The sequence below is a fragment of the Asterias amurensis genome, chromosome 19 (assembly GCF_032118995.1).
Source record: "Asterias amurensis chromosome 19, ASM3211899v1".
In the NCBI taxonomy this organism is placed as follows: domain Eukaryota; kingdom Metazoa; phylum Echinodermata; class Asteroidea; order Forcipulatida; family Asteriidae; genus Asterias; species Asterias amurensis.
In genome coordinates this window covers 14,130,700-14,151,258 of record NC_092666.1, presented here as the reverse complement: position 1 = coordinate 14,151,258, position 20,559 = coordinate 14,130,700, and the positions used below count along the sequence as shown (strand labels likewise).

The window sequence follows — 20,559 nt, the reverse complement described above, 5'->3', positions numbered from 1 at the left end:
AAAATGAAAACCGTGCAATTTTGAGTGATGCTTGTGTGGATAATTATATTTTACTTTTAAAACATCTTTCTAACCATATGCATTTCATACCAAACGGTTTCAAACGCTTTTCATAGACCAACTCGGCCGATCCAAGGAAACGTGTTCCTTTACAGAGAAATTACTTCTTTCTTGAAAACTATGTAACTTTAGACCAACTCGACGGATTCAAGGCATTGTCCTTTAACACTCTTAAAACTAAGTCAACACTTCTTCGATTCATCAACAATAGTTTAATGACGTCTTTTGGCGAGTTGGGACAAGATTGAATGACATTCGCAACTCTAGTCTACTAGAAAAGTGACTGTATGTGTAGCTGACAGCTTTGTATTTCATGACAATTTAAATAAATTAATATTGATCGAAAAAAGATCATTTCGAAAACGCCCCAAACAAAAGTATGATTGTATGCAATAAACACCAATAGCCCCTTTTGATTGATTTTTGTTTAAAATAATAGTTCGGTCATACCCCCTCTATTGACCAAAAACATAGACTGGTAACCCTTGAAATACCGCAGGACACCGCACTCGCTCTGAAAGACCAGTTCACTACCCGGAAATGACCGAAATGTTAGCTATTTTTTATTTTCATGCGAAACGGAAAGTGTTTTTATTAAAAGATTAAACATTTACCAATTCCCATTCATGCTTGATGATTTCTTTGCAGTGTTCGTCTAACTGGTGAGTAGGAATAATATAATAACGGAGACCTAAAAATATCAATTTTGAAAAAAAACAAACCTACCGTTTGTTTGTAAGCACGGTCGAAAGTAACTGGTACATGATGGTACGTGATGGTACATAATGGACCACTCCTGACTTTTGTTGATGTGCGCCGCTGCTCACTGGATGGGTGCAGCTTACAGGATGTTTCTATCATGTTGACATAACAGTAGTTACACCTCATTTTTTTCCTCAATCAATGTTCACTTACTCATGCCATCAAAACGAACAAGCGCTAAATAATTTTAATAATGCAGCAATGAATAACTTGTCAAAGTGCCATTGACAATTTTATGGCGAGTGCACTAACTAAGTAACATGACCAGGTCTGATGATGATACTTCGAAGTTGATTGCCTTCATGCCTCTCGTCATTGCCTCTGGTGCCCTTGAAATGCTCTGCCAGCAGAAATTTCTAGTAGTGTGTCCTTTACTACCAAGGAGAACATACGCTGGTGCCCTTGCCCTTTCAAAAACCACGCATACAGACATGAGTGATTTAGTGCTGGATCGTAATCTCCAAGCCGATACTGACAAAAAACTTTTTGTCGGTCAACCTTTACTGACGGCTTTCATGTCTTTCCTTATTAAATACATTTTTTGTTTCATTCAGCATTTAACAATTTGTAATGATTTGATTTTACATGGTTTTTTTTTCAGAATTCAGTTGACAATCAGGTCTTTGAGATGGATCGAGTGTAAATCGGAAGAAATCTTCACAAAAACTTTACTTCATGAAACAGTCAATGGTCCCACCGATCTACTGCTACACTCCCAGCAATAATAATGAGGGAATTATTGATGACTATCATCATATGGACCCTGCTGCTGTTGCATTTATGTTTTCATTTTGTGTCCGTCCAAGCTGATGTACTCCGGCTCCCTCTTCACACCTCCCGCCATCAGGTCAATGATGAGGTCAGGTCAAAGGGCAAAGGGGACATTTATGACACACCAAGAGACAACCTGAAGGGTAAACCTGGGTTAGGTTTCTATGTTGAGATCGAACTGGGGACCCCAAAACAGAAGGTAAGGGTAGTTCACCAAGAGGCCCTTGCCCAATTCCATAGCTTTGCTAAGTAGACCGATTCAATAGGCTTCGCCCATGGCGGCTGTGAGCAAGAACACATGAGCCTCTCCAATGCCATTCTGCACAACTCTGGGCACCGCGCGCGCCAAGCATATGCGCACGCATGTCAGACTTTTCTTGTTTGACTTTTGGTTGTGCAACGGGTTGTGATCGGTCAATACGCAATGGGGCGGAGCTTGTGGATCGGGCTATTGACCAGCATTCTCCCTTAATAGTGGTCTGTGGGCCAATTGCGAGTTAAAACACTTGAGGACCAGTCAAAATTCACTCCAAGTGGTCCGGCTATTTCAGTGTTGAAAAGCATTGTACATTAATTTGAAAACATAGTAAATCTGCATTTGGTGGAAAAGCTGATGGACTAGTAAAACGACAATCTAAGTGGTCCCAGATTCATTATAAGCCTGTAAGTAAAGAACAAAATTGCTAAGCAGACAGTGGTTACCAGCCATCATTCTACCAAGTTTACATTGCATTGCGTTGCTGTGCCCCACTCATTTTTTGCCTAAGCCAAGATAATTTATAAGCAGTACTTTTGGCTAAACAGCTTTACAGCTTTATAAAAACGGGGCCAGGTACTACTGAAAAGGTTAATGTCAAACCCTATTGACCCCTTGCAGTAGGGGGGGGGGTTCCCTTTATCCCCATAATCATTTCAGAACAGGGTCCATTTTCATAGAGCTGCTAGGCACAAAAATGTGCTTAGCATGAAATTTCTTCCTTAATAAAAACAGGATTACCAACCAAATTTCCATTTGTTGCATATTTCTTGTTACTAGTATTCAGCTGTTGTTTAAATCCTGACAATCACGTGGAAATTTGGTTGGTAATCCTGTTTTCATCACGGAAGAAATTTTATGCTTTGAAGCAAATTTTTGTGCTTAGCAGCCCTATGAAATTAGGCCCCGCTATAAGAATTCTCAAGACAGTTTTTTGAGAATCCTTGGGCATGTTGGGAGAGACAGAGAACTGTTTGTGCATCTAAAATAAACAGGTGTTTTTCCTCTACAAACCCCTGAACAATTAGCCGTGTTACCCTGGCAACTGTGAGTCAACACTCCACAGTGTTGATCAAATTGTACAAAGCTTAATTGTTTCCATCACAGACTGTAATTAATTTAGTTGCTGTTAGTGGCAGTAGTGTGTAAGGTTGCTTAGTTACCGATCACAGTTACTTGGTAACAGCACCTCTCCCTCAAGTATTGTACGTACTGTATACTTGTGTACGATAGAGTGTTTGTTTTGCACACACAGTTGTTGGGACTAAATAATAATTATAATACTTTCAATTATTGGTCTTTTTTCCCTTTTCTTAAAAATTCTCCTGTGGGGGATCAAGTTGAACAAAGAGAAGCATTGTGGGGGAAGGAGGGGACACACCCTTTTAATAATAATAATTATAATGCATTTATAATGCGCCATCTATCTAGTGTAAGACCCTATTCCGAGGCGCAGAACAAAAAAACAATACATACAACAAAAAAGAAACGTAGAACATAATACAAAATTATACAATGAATAATCTACTGTCAAGACATGTAATGAGCTAAGTGTAAGAGGATTTAAATAAATGAGTCTTAAGCATGTTTTTAAACAATGGAAGTGAACTACAGCGCCTGATGTTGTTAGGTAGAGCGTTCCAAAGTTTGGGAGCACAAGTGGAAAAGGCACGATCGCCATATGATGAGGAAGTCCTAGGCATAGTTAAAAGGGACTTAGCAGAAGAACGAAGAGTGCGAGAGGGGGCATAAGGTACAAGGAGATTTGAAATATAAGACGGAGTCAAGCCGAACTGAGATTTAAATGCAATAAGTAGAATTTTGAATTGAATTCGTTGTCGAATGGGTAGCCAGTGAAGTTCCTGCAATATAGGTGTAATATGATCATGTTTTTTAGATTTTGTCAAAACACGAGCTGCAGCATTTTGTAAAAGTTGTAGTTTGTGGAGCTGGTGTTCGGTAACTCCGTATAATAGGGAATTACCATTGTCAAGGCGAGAAGTGACCAAAGAATGAATGATAGTAGCAGCAGTTTTATGTGATAAGGTCTTTCGAATGGTATTAACAGTTCTTAAGTAATAGTATGTTGATTGACAGATTCTGCTGACAAGTTTATCCATGGACAGTGTGTCATCAAAAATAACACCCAAATTACGCGCACAAGGTGAGGCGTGAATAGAGGCACTGTCAACATGGATGTTATGATTTATGATTCTATGGCGTTGATGTTTTGGAGTTATAATGAGATATTCAGTTTTATCATCATTTAGTTTTAGTTTGTTAATTGTCATTCACGACTTAATCTCAGATATGCAGGCTTCGGCACACTGGCGAGCCGATTCCTCACTATTGGGTTTGTTTAAATCAAATGGTAAATAGAGCTGTGTGTCATCTGCATAGGCATGTACCTGCAAGCCATGTTTACGAGCAATATTGGCAATTGGGCTAGCATAGATTGTAAAAAGCAACGGCCCCAGAACTGATCCTTGGGGCACGCCGTAAGGGAGTGGATCAAAGTCAGACAGGACACCAGCAATGTTCACTGACTAGGTCCTGTTACTGAGATATGATTGTAGCCACTTCAGAACTGAGCCCTTGACACCAATTGATGCAAGGCGAGAATAAAGTACGTCATGGTCAATGGTGTCAAAGGCTGCAGAAAGATCAAGAAGAATAAGAAATACACCAAATTTATCATCCAGTTCACATAAAATATTTTGTACCCTCAATAAAGCTGTTTCTGTACTGTGGAATTTTCTGTATGCTGATTGAAAGTGTTCATAAAGGTTGTTAGAAGATAAATGATCAATGAGCTGGCAAGCTACAGCCTTCTCAAACATTTTTGACACGAACTTTAAATTGGAAACAGGACGGAAGTTCTTTAAAATTTCAGGGTAAAGTGATGGCTTTTTTAGGAGCGGTGTAACTAGTGCGTTTTTAAAATGGTCTGGGAAAATTGCTGTTTCGAAAGAGTTATTCACAATCCTTGTGATCACAGGTGCCAATATATTTATATCGTCTTTAAGCATCCATGTTGGTACAGAATCCAAGACACACAATTTAGATGGTGATCCAGAGATAAGTTTAGAAATCTCTGTTACACTAACAGGTCTGAAATGTTCGAAAACTGGGGAAGTACATGTACATGTAGGGGGATCAGTATCTAATGTGGGAGAAGAAACTGGAACTATGTCTAGGCCTTGACGAATTGTGTGAATTTTTGTAATGAAATAATTGTTAAATCTTTTAGCAAGTTGAGATTGACATGTATGTGACGGTAGTTTCGCTTTCCCCTTTTGATGCAGCAAACTTTCAACAACTTTGAACAATTCACGTTGGTCCTTGCACTGGGATACTTTGTTGTGGTAGTAGTCAAATTTAGCCTGGACAATCATATTAGTAACAACAAGACGCTGTGATTTAAAAAGTTGCCTATCAATTTCAAGTTTCGAAGTGCGCCATCGCCTCTCATATCTTTTCCTAAGCTTTTTTGCACTATCGATATCAGGAGTGTACCAAGGATTAGATGCACGGATTGTAACAGAGCCCTTTTTAAGGGGGGGGGCGGGGCATGCTTATTGAGGATATTTGTGAGGGTGGTGTCATACTGAGGGTATGACTAGTCCTTAATCCGAGCACCGCAGGTGTCCAAAAGATAAACATGACTTAGTCCAAAATTGGCTTGCGTTCACACAGTGAGTTTATTCTGGTCAAGCGGACTAAACTAGCCCACGATGTTGATTGTTGGGTCATGCATCGGCGAACCTTTAACCATTGCTGGTTCCGGTTTGTTACATTGTCCATGCGTTTTCCACAGGGTTTCAATCCGCGATCGTCTCTACAAACCTCATGGTCATCATGTATTCCATCTTTAAAGACGGCAAAATCACTTCATATCCTTGCTTGGCCCCAGCACAAACGCAATTCTATTATGCCCGCTGAAGTTTCCGTTCCGCACTGCCCTCGACAAACGATGAACGAAACATTTACACGTTGTTGTTGAAAGCTTCAAATTATTTTCGAGTGTGAACTTTTGTGTTATATATCACAACTTAGTCATTGAGAAGTCGTAGCCTACACACATTCTCATGTTACGTTAAAAATTGTTTTTCAATTCAACATTAGTCTGGTACTCGTATAACTGTTACGTAAAGTTGTTGAGGGCAGGAACCAGATACAACCTAGTTTTCGAACCCAAACTTTGGTCTTAATTGTCGATCCCGTGTGTGTAGCTTAGCTGTGATTAGATGCCACTTTCCTCAAAGCAATATAATAGAATTTAAAAACTAAATAGTGCTACTAAAATGAGAACTTGTTTTCGTGCGACGTCCATTTCAAACATTTTCGACGAAGGGGAATACCGGGGCCCCAACACTTAATGGTAACATAAAGGGAAGGCAGCGGAGAGACGCAAGGAGATATTAATATAGCTCCATGGATTCATGCAGACACCACCCAATACTCGCTGCCGATCCATCCATACATGTGGAATGACGTCACCTTTGTTGCCGAGGTCATTATTGGGCTAAAATAGACCGGAAGTAGCAGGTCAGTTGCGTTCCAACGATGGTTTACTGGGCCTCGCAGCGGTTCCGTTGGTCGTAAAACCTGGGCTAAGTTAGGCTAGTCCACCAATTTTTGGGGTTTAGTTTAGCCCTCGCGGACCAGAATATTGCGTTCCCACGCAGGGTTAGTTTAGCACTTTTGGATTAAGGACTAGTTGAGCAACTAGTTTATCTAAATCAGTTTCAGGGGCAGTGATCAAATCACTTAACCTGATATCATGTGAGATAGCATTCTTATCAATTGAACCCCACTTCCGATAATTAATAACTTTCTTGGTGGGCTTAGGTTTAGCATGGGTTTAGCAAGTTTAAGTGTACAATGAATAGCATGATCAGTAAACATGAATGGAACATCAACAGAATCAATAATATTGTCATTAGAACGAGATATAATTAAATCTAAGCAGTGTCCATTGACGTGGGTTGGTTGAGAGACAAATTGAGAAAGGTTAGATGTATTCAGTGTGTCTTTGAGTTTCAACACATCAGGATCATCCTCGACATTGAAATGGAAGTTGAAGTCGCCAACCATAAGGAGTTTACCAGGAGTTGTAGTCAGAGAAGATACATATTCGGAGAATTCATTCAAGAACACCCTTGATGTAATCCGGTGTTTGGAGCTGTATGGGGTCTATAAAGGATGACAAGTTTAACAGGAGATAATTGACCTTTAAATGTAAGATCACAGCAAAGGCTTTCAAACGAGGTTGCAAGGTAGTTAGATGTGGAACTTCTTGAAATGGAGACCTTATGAATAACTGCAACCCCCTCACCAGATCTATTGAGGCGGGGAACATGGTAAAAGTCGTAACCGGGTAATGACAATTCACCAATAGTCTTCTTGTGCTTATCGGTATTAGACAACCATGTTTCAGTTAGGGCAACAATATCCAAATCATGTTCCAATATGTAGTCAGACAAAGCAGCAGTTTTGTTACATACTGACTGCGCATTTAGAAGACACAAATGAGTACGAGTGTTAAGGATAGCACGGGGGGTAGTCGCTATTGTTTTTTCTTTGGTGATAATAGCTAGTGGGTGGAGCTAGTTTTCCCACTGTGAAAAAGTCCCCACAGCTAGCACACAGCTACATGTACATGTACATATTTGTATGCCTACCCAACTGTATTGTGCATACAGTACATGTGGTGTACATGTGAGCACAATTTCACAAAGCTTGTAAGAAATCAGATATTTCCTACAGACATCAGGCAGAGCATCCATTAAAAGCAAACATTTTATATCATACAATGTAGACACTGCTTACCTGCTAACTGTGAGCAAAGCAAAATGCACTCCAGTTTACTGGTGAATCTTGACTCAAAGTGCATCATTTTGAATGCGCGCACACTGAGTCAAATCTTCCAGATCCCTAGACAAAACGCTCTGATCTTACGGCGGTATAGGGCCTATCAAAAACCGACCACTTTTTGAAATGAAATTTTCACATGTTAGTTTTACTTTTATATGTACACATGTACACTAGGATTAGACAATTGGGATAACTTTCCGTATGGCGCCACCACTTTTTCACTCATTTTTACAAAAAGGGATATATCAATCAGGTAAATTAGATACTATATTATTTTATTTCAAATGAAAAAGTGGTGGCGCCATACGGAAACTTTTCCGACAATTGTATGGTTCCACAAACCAATGGTATAGGCCCTACCTTGCTCAAAATAAAACAAGATAATATTGTCTGGCTAAAAAGGAGCGATACCAGACAAATTTGTAAAAAGAAAGGTTTTCATTTACATTTTTTCCCATTACAGCTGAATGTCTTGGTGGATACAGGCAGTAGTAATTTCGCCGTAGCTGCCTCTCCTAATATCATGATCAGCAAATATTTCCACAAAGAGAAGTAAGTAACTTGTGATGTTTCTTGAGAAAATTCTTAAAATAACCTTTTATTAAAGGAACACGTTGCCTTGGATCGGTCGAGTTGGTCTTTGAAAAGCGTTTGTAACCGTTTTTTTATAAAATGCATATGGGTAGAAAGATGTTGTAAAAGTAGAATACAATGATCCACACAAACATGCCTCGAAATTGCGTGGTTTTCCTTTTACCTTGTCGACTAACACGTCGGCCATTTATGGGGGTCAAAATTTTGACTCCCATAAATGGCCGACCATGTTAGTTCGCACAGTAGAAGGAAAACCACGCAATTTCGAGGCAAACTTGTGTGGATCATTGTATTCTACTTTTACAACATCTTTCCAACCATATACATTTTATAAAAAACGGTTACAAACGCTTTTGTTTTGACCGACTCGTCCGATCCAAGGCAACGTGTTCCTTTAAAGGTGCATGTATGGTCATAGGCCTTTTCAACAGATAATCTTTCCCTGAAGATGAGCAGATTGTTTGAATCGTTGAATCCTTGAAATCCTCAACATTGCACCAGTATTAGTAGTTTCGTTGATGGATTTGGCTGCTGCTGCACCTTATCTTGATTCAAAGAGAGTGTGCAAACCAGACACTGCAGTTTCTCAATGCCGTGTTTTACCTTTAAAAGTAAAGAATTAAGACAACCTGTGCATGTTGGAACATTGTTGAAGTAAAAGCCATGCTCCCCAACCATACTTTTGTGTACTATCTGACTCAGAATAAACACTTGACCTTTGACCTTTCCATCAGTTCGTCAACCTACCATGACCTCAATAGGGAGGTGTATGTCCCGTACACACAGGGAGAATGGAGGGGTGAGCTGGGAGAAGATTTAGTATCGATACCCGTATCGCATCCTAACGTCTCCGTCAAGGTTAACGTGGCGAGTATAACGCACTCGGAGGAGTTCTTTATCAACGAGTCTAACTGGCAGGGGATCCTGGGACTTGCGTACGCTGAAATAGCAAGGGTAAGCGTGTTTCATATCTCCGGCTGACTAAAATAAGTCATGTCATCTAGTTACTAAACAAATTTTTTTTTGATTTGTGTGTAGTTGGTAATCCGAGATGTTGAAACCAATCTTTGTATGAGAGAGATTAAGTTGTTGCCAGCTTGGTATTTCAGGGGTCGAAATTGCCACTAGCCCGCTAGCCCGGGACTACCAGATTTACAGCCGGGCTACTGATTTTTCCAGTTTGATAGCCCGATGGGCTAGTGGAAAAATAATGCAAAAATCATCATCACAAACAATAAAGAACTATGTTATTGGTGTGTTGTAAAGTTTGAGCCGTGACGCGAGACATAATGTGTCTTTCGGGCTACCAAAATCTAATCAGGGCTACTAAAAATTATTGGTCACTAGCCCTGCTGACTACCATGGAATATAATTTCGACCCCTCTATTTATAGCCCCTTGTGGGAGTTTACCAAGTTCTCTTGATGGGAAGATCATGTAGACAAACAAACAAACAAACAAACAGGTTGTGGTGTATCTGGGGCCTCATTCACAACACTTGCCTCACCCTTCGGGTGGGACGTACATACATAGCCATAGTGCTTTGCATTGTAATGTCCTTTAAACAGAATCCAGTACTTAAAGAGCTGCAAACTCTCCCTAATTCTAGAAAAAGTTCCCTGAAAATAAACAAATCTTGCCATGTTTTGATGAACAAATTAAAAAAGTCTCCCTGATTATGGAAACTTATTCCCTGTGTACTGAATGTAATTCTAAATATCTCTGATTGAGGTGTACAAAATCTCCCTGAGATGCAAGATTCAAATGTTGGTTCTTATTAAATGATATATGTTGTGATTTTTACATTTTTTATTTCAGCCGGACAGTACAGTTCTGCCGTTCTTTGATTCCCTCGTCCAGCAATCTGGCATTGAGGACATATTTTCACTACAACTCTGCGGACTCGCAAACACAACAGGAAACTCATCCAGGACAAATGTGACCGGAACCATGGTAACGATAAATAAAAAAATTGTTCTTATCTTATAATATTGGCCTGATGGACCTCTCAAAGCCCTAAGTGTTTTTGTGCTGCAAGGCAATGTTGAGCTACGTATTGAAGAATGGTACCTTTTGCTCTACATAGCACCATGTAATGGTTTACCAGGTGCTGTGTTGCAATATGCAGCCAATCAAACCAGGAACACCGGGGCTAATCCCTTCCCTTTACAATTATTAGTGGACTTGGTTCTTTTACATGAAAACAAAACTACTACGGCTTGATGTCCCATCCAAAGGATGCAGCAATGATGGTTAAGTCTCTTGTTTTAAAGGACACAAGTGTCACGACTGGGACTTGAACCCTCTCTCTGCTGATCAGAAACAAAATGCTTTGATTCTAATGTTCTTATCCGCTCAGCCACAACTTGCCACTGCCTTTACAACAGGTAATGTGGTGACAATATTTTCATAAATGTGTTTTTGCAATTGAAAATCGCAGTTGTTTCTTCCTGTCTTTTACAGACCATTGGTGGACTAGACAAGGGACTGTACAAAGGTGTGATGTGGTTCACACCGACCCGTAACAACTGGTATTATGAGGTCATTATTCTGGACATAGAGGTCAACGGGAGGTCACTTAACATGGACTGTAAAGAGGTGAGAGGTACTCCAACAGTAATAAATTACCTGGGTGGGATTCGAACCCACGACCTTTGCCATTCTAGAACGGATGTAGTACTAACTTGACCGATAGGTAGAGGCAGTTTGAATCCTTTATTTTGTAGCAGAGGGCACACGCATCGATTATATAGTTATTATAATTACTGTTTTTATGTTTCAGTACAATTTTGACAAGACTATTGTTGACAGTGGGACGACCAATCTGAGGCTACCAACAAGAGTGTTTGAAGCTTTGAAACTAATTATCAATGAGACGGTCAGCAAGGTAAGTTTGTTTTAGTAGTCTGTTCCGTCCTTGCATCTTCTTTGATAAATTCTCTTTCATTCCCAAGGCCCTCCCAAAGTCCTCCAAATTATGTCTCAGTGTTTTTTATTCTTCTGATTCTTGAGAAAGGGTTGTGCTGCAATGATCAATGATCAGACATTTGTAGAGCGCCAACTCACTATTTGCCCGTTCCGAGGCACTTACCACAGTGAAATAAAATTTAAGGCAAAAGAGTTTACAGAATGGTGGAGATGACGAGAGTGATAGACTATAAATGTAAGCAGATTCGAATAGATGGCTTTTGATGATCGGTAAGGAGACAAGTGTATAGAATTGATAGGGGAGATCATTCCATACTTTTGACACTGTTTGATGCACATAAAATAAATCTCCACAAAAATGAAGCTTCGATCATCTGGGCCTATTTTTATAGAGCTGCTTTCGCACAAGAAGTTGCTTAGCACAACAAAGTGATGCTTCCATGGTTACCAGCCAAGCTACCATGTCACATGTACCATTTGGTTCCTGCTCACTTCTGCCAAACAGAAAATTGTTAAGGAGTCTGCTTATAGACTCTTGACAATATTGGTGGTTGTCAAAGACAAGTCTTCTCACTTGGTGTATCTCAACCTATGCATAAAATAATAAACCTGTGAAAATTTGAGCTTGATTGGTCATCGAAGTTGCGAGATAATAATGACAGAAAAAAACACCCTTGTCACACGAAGTCGTGTGCCTTCAGATGCTTGATTTCGAGACCTAAAATTCTAAACTTGAGGCCTTGAAATCAAATTTGTGGAAAATTGCTTCTTTATTGAAAACTATGTCACTTCAGATGGAGCTGTTTCTCACAATGTTATCAACTTCTCCCCATTACTCATTAGCAAGTAAGAATTTATGCTAATAACTATTTTGAGTAATTACCATTACCAATACTGTCCACTGCCTTTAAGCAACTCTGTAAAACTGGGTCCAGGTGAAGAAAGAGATCTAAAAAAAGAAATTGGAAATAATGGAAAAAATGTTTGCCAAAAATTTCAGCTAATAGATGAACCGATCCCGGACAATTTCTGGACGGGGGAAGAACTGATTTGTCATAAGCACTCCACTGAGCCCTGGGTGTGGTTTCCTAGCCTGGCGATCCTCCTCAACTCCTCTCCTAACACAGCCTTCAGGTTAAAGATATTATCACGGGTAAGTACAGGCTAGCTTGGGGGTTAGTTTCAATGATTAAATTGGATAGATATGTGATACCCCATTGCTTTTGGAAGAGTGACATGTGTGTAAAGCACTCACCGATGTGGCCCTGGTTCGATTCCCGGCTAAGGCCGTATGTGATTACAGTTGTTGGTTGGGTCTCTCCTATGCCACTAGGGTTTTTCTCCGTGCCCTCCAGTTCAACTCCCTGCTGAAACATCTATGTTGATATCTGCTCTATTTACAGATGGACTCACAGTCAGTGTTCCAATTGGAAGTGGAAGAAATAGTTGAACAAAAGTCAAGAAGTTTCTTTTAACCGTCTAGGAAATAAACAGATGCATAACCAAATTTGTTTTATGACTGTAGGAGAGTTTGTGTGAAGTCAGTAGGGCCCATAAAAAGCTTGCTAAGCACAGGCAAATCTTGCTTAACAGAAACTGATTACCAGCCCAAATTTCGAAAAAGTTAACCTCGTTGCAACTGGTACCCAGAAATTTGCAAAGCAGTATTTTCTGCTTAACATCTTTAAAAAGTTGGGCCCAGGGCGGCTTACTTTGGAATGATAACACATTTACCAACCGGATTGTCTTTTCCACCCTACAGCAATACCTTCGTCTTGTGGACTCTGACAAGAATGGTGAACACTGCTACAAGTATGGCATCTCTTCCTCCACTACAGGTGAGTTAAGCCACAAATGTCTAGACTTGTAACGTGTGGTTCTAGCAGGAATATGGCGTAACAGGGTGTCCCATGTATGTATGATAAGGTCCCAAGAAGTGTCAGGGTCTCCCGAGAAGACGCAGGGTGTCAAAGGGTGTCCCATAGTGTCCAAGGGTCCCAGAATGTCCCAGGATATCCCACTATGTCATGTATGTTACAGCGTGTCAAAGTGTGTCATAGGTGTCCCAGGGTGTCCTGAGATGTTACATGTTGTCCCAGGATGCCCTAGTTAGTGCCATAGCCTGCCAGGGTGTCCCAGGATGTCCAAATGTGTCCCAGAGTATCCTAGTGTCACTTGTGTCACATGGGTGTCACAGGGTGTCCCAGGATGCCCTAGTTAGTGCCATAGTCTGCCAGGGTGTCCCAGGATGTCCAAATGTGTCCCAGAGTATCCTAGTGTCACTTGTGTCACATGGGTGTCACAGGGTGTCACAGGGTGTCACGGGGTGTCCTAGTGTGTCCTAGTTTGTGCCATAGTCTGTCAGGGTGTCCCAGGATGTCCAAATGTGTCCCAGGGTATCTCAGTGTCACTTGTGTCACATGGGTGTCACAGGGTGTCACAGGGTGTCACATCAATCAAGCCACAATTTCATTCTCAAAATATAACTGTTGTTTTGAACCGTGTCCAGCAATGTGAGTAACAGCGTAATTACCTACATAATATTTTCTGTTGTAGTAAGCACACAATTCTGCTTTCCAGTAAACAAGTTTCATGCAATGATCACCTTTTCTCTAATTTTTCAGGGAGCGTGATTGGTGCTGTTGTCCTGGAAGGCTTCTATGTTGTTTTTGATCGTGCCAACCAATCCGTCGGCTTCGCCAAATCATCTTGTGCCTGTAAGTGTAAATACTAGCAATAATTATTCTTAACGGCTAAAATACCAATTCACATGTACCATCTGTGACCGGTATAAGTGCTGGGCGAATAGTGAAATTTTGTTATTCGGATACCGCTGGCCAACTATTCGAAATTAACCGGATATTCAAATAGTTTTTTCACCGCTTTTTTTTTTTTTTTGCCGCTAGAGGGCGCTGTTTGTTTGTGAATGAGATCTTATGGGCGAATTGATATTCGTTTTAGACAGTGTCACTCGGTTCATTCATAAAAATGACCGGATCTAATTTAAAGATGGCGATTTGCTTTTCTTTTGATCGTGATTGACTCTACGTGAAGGAAAACTTTTGTAATCTTTGAACAAATTACGTCAGAAATGTCATTGTTTTAACTCTTCACGGAGGTGAGCATAGTTTAATACTTAATTTATGCTGTTTTATGCTGTCTTAATAGAAGTTTCATAAGGATTCAGACAAATCATTCATATCAGTTGTCGCCCGACGTCCGCGGATATTCGGATATTAAAGAATATCCAGTTACTCGGTTGTAATTACAGAACTATCCGGTTTATAAATAGCTATTCGCGCCCTATGCGGATATCCGGTTAAGAAAAAAAAGGCATTCGCGGTTACGGATAGGAAAACCTATTCGCCATTAACCGGATATTCGAATAATTCGCCCAGGCCTAACCGGTATCCCGGTTTTTTTAAAGCACTTTTATCCGCTTAAGCAGCTCAATAATTTCATTAATATGTTAAGTGCAAAGACATGCTAAGCACAGAAATATCATGCTTAATGGAAAGAGGTTACCAGCCAAAACGCAATGTAGTGTGTATTGGTGGTGATTGGTTCCCTTCTAATGTTTGCTATACATGTACATGTAGCCTACAAATTTGCGTTAAATTCTGCGTTTTCAATGTTGAATTTCTTCTAATACTCTGAATCTCATTTTTATCTTAGATGAATTTGAAATTGGATCGATGTCTCCAGGGGTTGAGGGACCAATAGCCATAGGTAAGTTGGAAGCAACTCTAAATTTACCAACAAACTTTTGAAAATGAGAAACCCCAACAATAATAGTGTAGTTTTTTTACCGTGCCTCGTCTCTGTCATAAATGACATTTTTTCGACTTGAATTATCAAATTAAGTGGGATTTGGGTACTTTTTAAAAATGTCCATAGATTTACATTAAACTCACAGGATTTGAAGATAATGACAGTGGGAGGTCTCCCTTCAAATATTAGCTGTAGTTTGTGAGAAATGAGTAAAACAATGTCATGAAAATACATTTGTAAATGCTTACAATAACTTTGGTCTCTTTGGTTTCAAGAGACCAAAATAATGTTCATGACATTGTTGTACTCATTACCCAAAAACTACAGCACCTCAGCTAGTAATATTTTCAGGGAAGCTTTCTACTATCATTATCTTCAAACTGTGTATAAAGTTTAGTGTAAATTTGTGGACATTGTGTGTTTTGTTCTACAAAAAGTACATACACCCTTTTAGAAGAATGATTTTTAAGAAGGACCCCCCTGTGATGAAATGTAGTTTTAGAGAAAGAGGTAATTTTCTGCCTGAAAATTTTAATCTTAGAAAGGCTTCTCCTGAGAGCACACAATTTTATGCAACAAGGTGTTTTTTTCCATTTACTTTATTTTATGCAACTCCCATGACCAATTAAGCCCAAATTTCCACAGATTTGTTATTTGATGCATAAGTGAGGTTATTGGTTAACCCTGCCTTTAAAGCCATTGGACCCTTTCGGTAAACAGTGTTGTCCAAGGCCCACACTTTGTGTACCACAACTTTTATATCAAATAACAAACCTGTGAAAATTTAGGCTCAAGTGGTCATCGGAGTCGGGAGAAAACAACGGAAAAACCCACCCTTGTTTCCGCGCGTTTCGCCATGTCATGACATGTGTTTAAAACAAATTCGTAATTCTCGTTAACGAGAATTTATATTGTTTTGCTGTTTTCTCAAAAAGTAAAGCATTTCATGGAATAATATTTCAAGAGAAGTCTTTCACCATTGCCTTCTGTAAACCCTGTAAGTTATTTGTAAATCTGTGAATTTTTATTTTTTTTTCTGAACCGAAAGGGTCCAATGGCTTTACAAGTAAACTAAAATTGTCACAATTAGGAAGGCATGTTCCATGAATGTAATTTTGGCAAAAGTATACCCTGACTTTAAAGGAACACGTTGCCTTGGACCGGTCGAGTTGGTCTTTGAAAAGCATTTGTAACCGTTTGTTATGAAATGCATAATGGTTGGAAAGATGATGTAAAAGTAGAATACAATGATCCACACAACCATGTCTCGAAATTGCGCGGTTTTCCTTTTACCTCGTCGACTAACACGGTCAGCCATTTATGGGAGTTAACTTTTTATAAATGGCCGACCATGTTAGTTCGCAAAGTAAAAGGAAAACCACGCAGTTTCGAGGCAATGTTGTGTGGACCATTGTATTCTACTTTTAAAACATCTTTCTTACCATATGCATTTTATAACAAATGGTTACAAATGCTTTTTATAGACCAACTCGTCCGATCCCAGGCAACGTGTTCCTTTAACCTTATACAGTGTATAAACCTAGTCTAAAATTTGACAGGCATTAAAACAGTCCAACACACTTTTTTTTTAAAGTAGCACCCTGTCTCTTTTACAGTTGCTACAGACTGCGGCTACATAGCGCCCCCGACCGACAATCTCGCCGTGACGATAGCCATGTACGTGATGGCAGGACTCTGCGTGGTCTGTCTCATTCCATTGTTCCTGATGTATGTACACAATAAATGGGTCAGCTGCCGTAGGAAATCCTGCGAGAACGACAACAGCGAATTACTGGAGGAGAGAACGGATTCCACGGAAACGGACGCGTTGAAGGACGAGCAACCACAGGAAGGTCAAAGTCAACCGGGTTGAAAGGTCAAAGTTCATACCTGAGAGAAAGTTTATGGAATAAATCAATGGGAGACTTTTTGACGGGTCCTTTTTCACAGTTCTCGCCAGTAGTGCATGTGCTCAGGCCTATGTGCCTAATACTGAGCATGTGCTTGCAGAGCTGCATAAAGGCCGGTTTATAGTCGGTCGCGCGATGGTCGCGCGATGGAAATCTTGCGCGCAATCCTAAGACTGAGGCCTATCTTTTTATGATCGCGCGTCAAGATTTCCATCGCCCGACCATCGCGCGACCGACTATAACTCAGCCTTAAAAGGACTGTTATGTCTCGCAATGAGACGATGGTAGTAACTAGGAAATACTGGGGGTTGCTGGGCTGTGGGGGGGGGGGGGTCACAGCAACACATTTCTCCCATGAGTACAGAGCCACGTTAAATCCTGTCATATTTGTAGGGAAGCGTGGCAGTATACGAGCATCTTCATTGGGTGATTAAAGTGTTTCGTAGATTGGTGGAGCATACAATTCTTGACCATTCGTTGATAATAGTAGGAGACGTTCTTGTGAGACAGCACTGGGAAAAAAAGAGTACTGACTATGGAAATGACCCAACTGTAGTTGGGGCCCCAGCCCAATTGTATTTGGGTAGATCACAACTATATTTGGGCTGATCCTAACCATAGTTGGGCGGAATCAACAGTTGGGGCAAAACAGGGAAATTGTAATAATTCACTTAACAAATTATTAGAGACATCTCTTCAATTTTAAAGGAACACGTTGCCTTGGATCGGACGAGTTGGTCAAAACAAAAGCGTTTGTGACCGTTTTTTATAAAATGCATATGGTTGGAAAGGTGTTTTAAAAGTAGAATACAATGATCCACACAAGTTTGCCTCGAAATTGCGTGGTTTTCCTTCTACTGTGCGAACTAACATGGTCAGCCATTTATGGGAGTCGAATTTTTTACCCCCATAAATGGCCGACGTGTTAGTCGACGAGGTAAAAGGAAAACCACGCAATTTCGAGGCATGTTTGTGTGGATCATTGTATTCTACTTTTACAACATCTTTCTACCCATATGCATTTTATAACAAACGCTTTTCAAAGACCAACTCGACCGATCCAAGGCAAAGTGTTCCTTTAAGGTACTGTTTGATGTATCATTTTGTATCACAAGTTTAAGGCAGTAGTAATAACAGGGGTCATCATGCTGCAACTGGGAATAACCTTTAACCCTTGACCTCACTCCTTAGTATGTGTAATAAACAGTTTTGGACAAAGTAGTTAATCTATTTAAATGGATTATTAAGCAGAGTATGTCAACATTGTTGTGTCGCTAAGCAATATATTTTTTATTAAAAACAACAATTAATTGTAACGGACAATTTGCGTCAATGGATTATGTCACCAGTAATTACAATCTAAAAATGTCTTGCATAAACACAAAACCCTTGCATGAGTTTTGGCTACCAATGCCAAACACTATTCACAGACTAAACGGTTGTAGTATATGGACTTTCTTGAAGTGGCTTATACTGGCTGAAGCTGCTCCTTGAAACCTTGGTCTTCCCACCAGTTTGAATAAAAAAGGAACAAGTCCAAATCGCATATAAGTTTTGGTAGGCTTCGGTAGGCAATCGACTACCAAGCTTTGTATTTTTGTTTTGTGATATTCGTTCATGAAATGGAGTGCCATCCACAGTCCAACAGTATAAAGAAGAATCATAGTTTGTGATTTTGACAGGTTTTGGGGTTCGAGGATGGCTGTAGATGGGCTAGTTGGGAAGACATTGTTATGTCGCCTTTTTTTAAAGATGGACTTGTGAAGTCACTGTAATGTCTGCGTAAAAGCTAAGCTGACGTTGTATATATTGTAAAAGGGTTATTTATGTAGAGGGTTATTTAACAGTGCGTAGCACCGAGTTATCTTCATAATTACATGTTGTGGACAAAACATCAATAAGTGATAGTATTGGGTAAACCTTTGTGATGATAGCTGGCATCCAATTCAATAACTTGTCCCTCTCGTTTTCTTGGCACGTTTCAAGGTTTTTTACCTGTAAAATAGTTGACCTAAACACTTGAAAAACACTAGAAAGCGGAACCCAGTCCTTTAAAAGAAAAACCAGAAGGTTGTTTTAAAGATACTGGCACTGGACACCTCTGGTAATAATTGTCAAAGACCAGTCTTCTCACTTGGTGTATCTCAACATAGTGCATTAATAATAACAAACCTGTGAACAATTTAACTCAATTGGTCGTTGAAGTTGTGAGAGAATAATGGAAGAAAAAAACACCCTTGTCTCACAAGTTGTGTGCTTTCAGATGCTTGGGTGAGGTCTCAAATTCAATTTAAATATTAATAGTGAGAAATTACTTCTTTCTCAAAAACGACATTACTTCAGAGGGAGCTGTTTCTCACAATGTTTTGTACTACATGTATTTACAGCTTTCCATTGCGCGTTAACAAGTAAGTTTTTATGTTAACATTTATTTTGAGTTTAATAAAGCATTAACTTCAAACTTTTTCTGGTCGGTGTGTCACCAAAATTTTCTCAACCCTGATGTTTTGGATGTCTGCTAAGTTTCACCACAAAAGTCTCTCATTACCATTTGTCCTCTATTGATTTCTGCCCAGCAGTATGCGCGCAACTCTTGTTTTTCGTAAGTTTGGTTTAGCGAATGGAATCGGAGGTCACACATTTTGAAAACATCAACTGATTTTTATTTTACCTCTTTTCAAATCAAGGTAGGCGAATAATTAGTTCGATATCTTTTTTGGTAAGTTAGTATCATCCTTTGTAATTACTAATTTTGTTCAGGTAATATATCTTCCTAAATTGTGACAATTTTAGTTTAATTTTTAAAGGCAGGGTATACTTTTGGTAAATGTTAAAGACCAGTATTTTCACTCGGTGTGCCCCAACATTTGCATAAAATAGCAAACCTGTGAATGTTTTGACTCAATTGGTCATCAAAGTTTCAAGAAAATAACAAAGGAAAAAACCCACCCTTGTTGCATAGAACAAATGCTTTTCTCAGATTCATTTTTTGGGGTGAAAAGTTACCTCTTTCTCCAAACCTTCATTACTTCAAAAAGGCTAAGTCTTTCCTGAATGTTTTATGATACCGACAGCTCTCCAGTGGTCTTCATCAAGAAAGCTTTGATGATAATTTTTTTTAGAATAATTACCAAATGTATACCCTCCCTTCAAACACCTTCAAATATCATTATTTTCTGTAATAAATTAGTTCTGTTTTCAGATTATTCAGATTAGTCAATTAAACATATTTAACATCAGTGGTTCTTTCATAAGAAATTATAAATAGAGTAAACTATTGTAAATGGACTGGTGTTCAATATTAAGAGAATGGGAGAATGAATAAACAAAGCATTTAATGCTCTTTGTAAAAGGTCAGGAATCTTTATGCACTTGGTTGAATTTTTTGGGTTAAAAATTTGTGTTTGTTTTTTGAGAGAAAAGGGTGCGTGCTTAATATTAATTTGCATGCCCATTCATGGAAAATATTATTCTGGAGGGGCAAATTTAATCTGCTTTTTTTATGTAGGGGGGGGGGGGGCAGGAATTTCACATACAAACTTGGATTGAACAAAGACAATTTGACTTGAATCAGCTATCTCTGTATTAAAGGAACACGTTGCCTTGGATCGGTCGAGTTGGTCTTTGAAAA

At 39.5% G+C, this 20,559-nt stretch overlaps 1 protein-coding gene across 3 annotated transcripts; it reads left to right on the top strand.

The window, feature by feature from the left end:
- Positions 1–570: 570 nt before the first annotated feature.
- On the top strand, positions 571–20,289 carry LOC139951689 (beta-secretase 1-like). 3 transcript variants are annotated; one of them, XM_071950711.1, is made up of 12 exons: positions 571–722; positions 1,424–1,792; positions 8,190–8,278; positions 9,055–9,274; positions 10,138–10,272; positions 10,783–10,917; positions 11,102–11,206; positions 12,248–12,400; positions 13,010–13,085; positions 13,872–13,964; positions 14,923–14,976; positions 16,635–20,289. In XM_071950711.1, exons 2-12 carry the CDS (start codon positions 1,550–1,552, stop codon positions 16,889–16,891), a joined length of 1,560 nt encoding a protein of 519 aa, XP_071806812.1. In that variant the 5' UTR covers positions 571–722; positions 1,424–1,549; the 3' UTR covers positions 16,892–20,289. The 3 variants fall into 3 exon arrangements, with proteins under 3 accessions (XP_071806812.1, XP_071806814.1, XP_071806813.1); XM_071950713.1 differs by lacking the exons at positions 571–722; positions 1,424–1,792 and adding an exon at positions 5,568–6,397; XM_071950712.1 differs by lacking the exons at positions 571–722; positions 1,424–1,792 and adding an exon at positions 6,717–7,090.
- Positions 20,290–20,559: the final 270 nt, after the last annotated feature.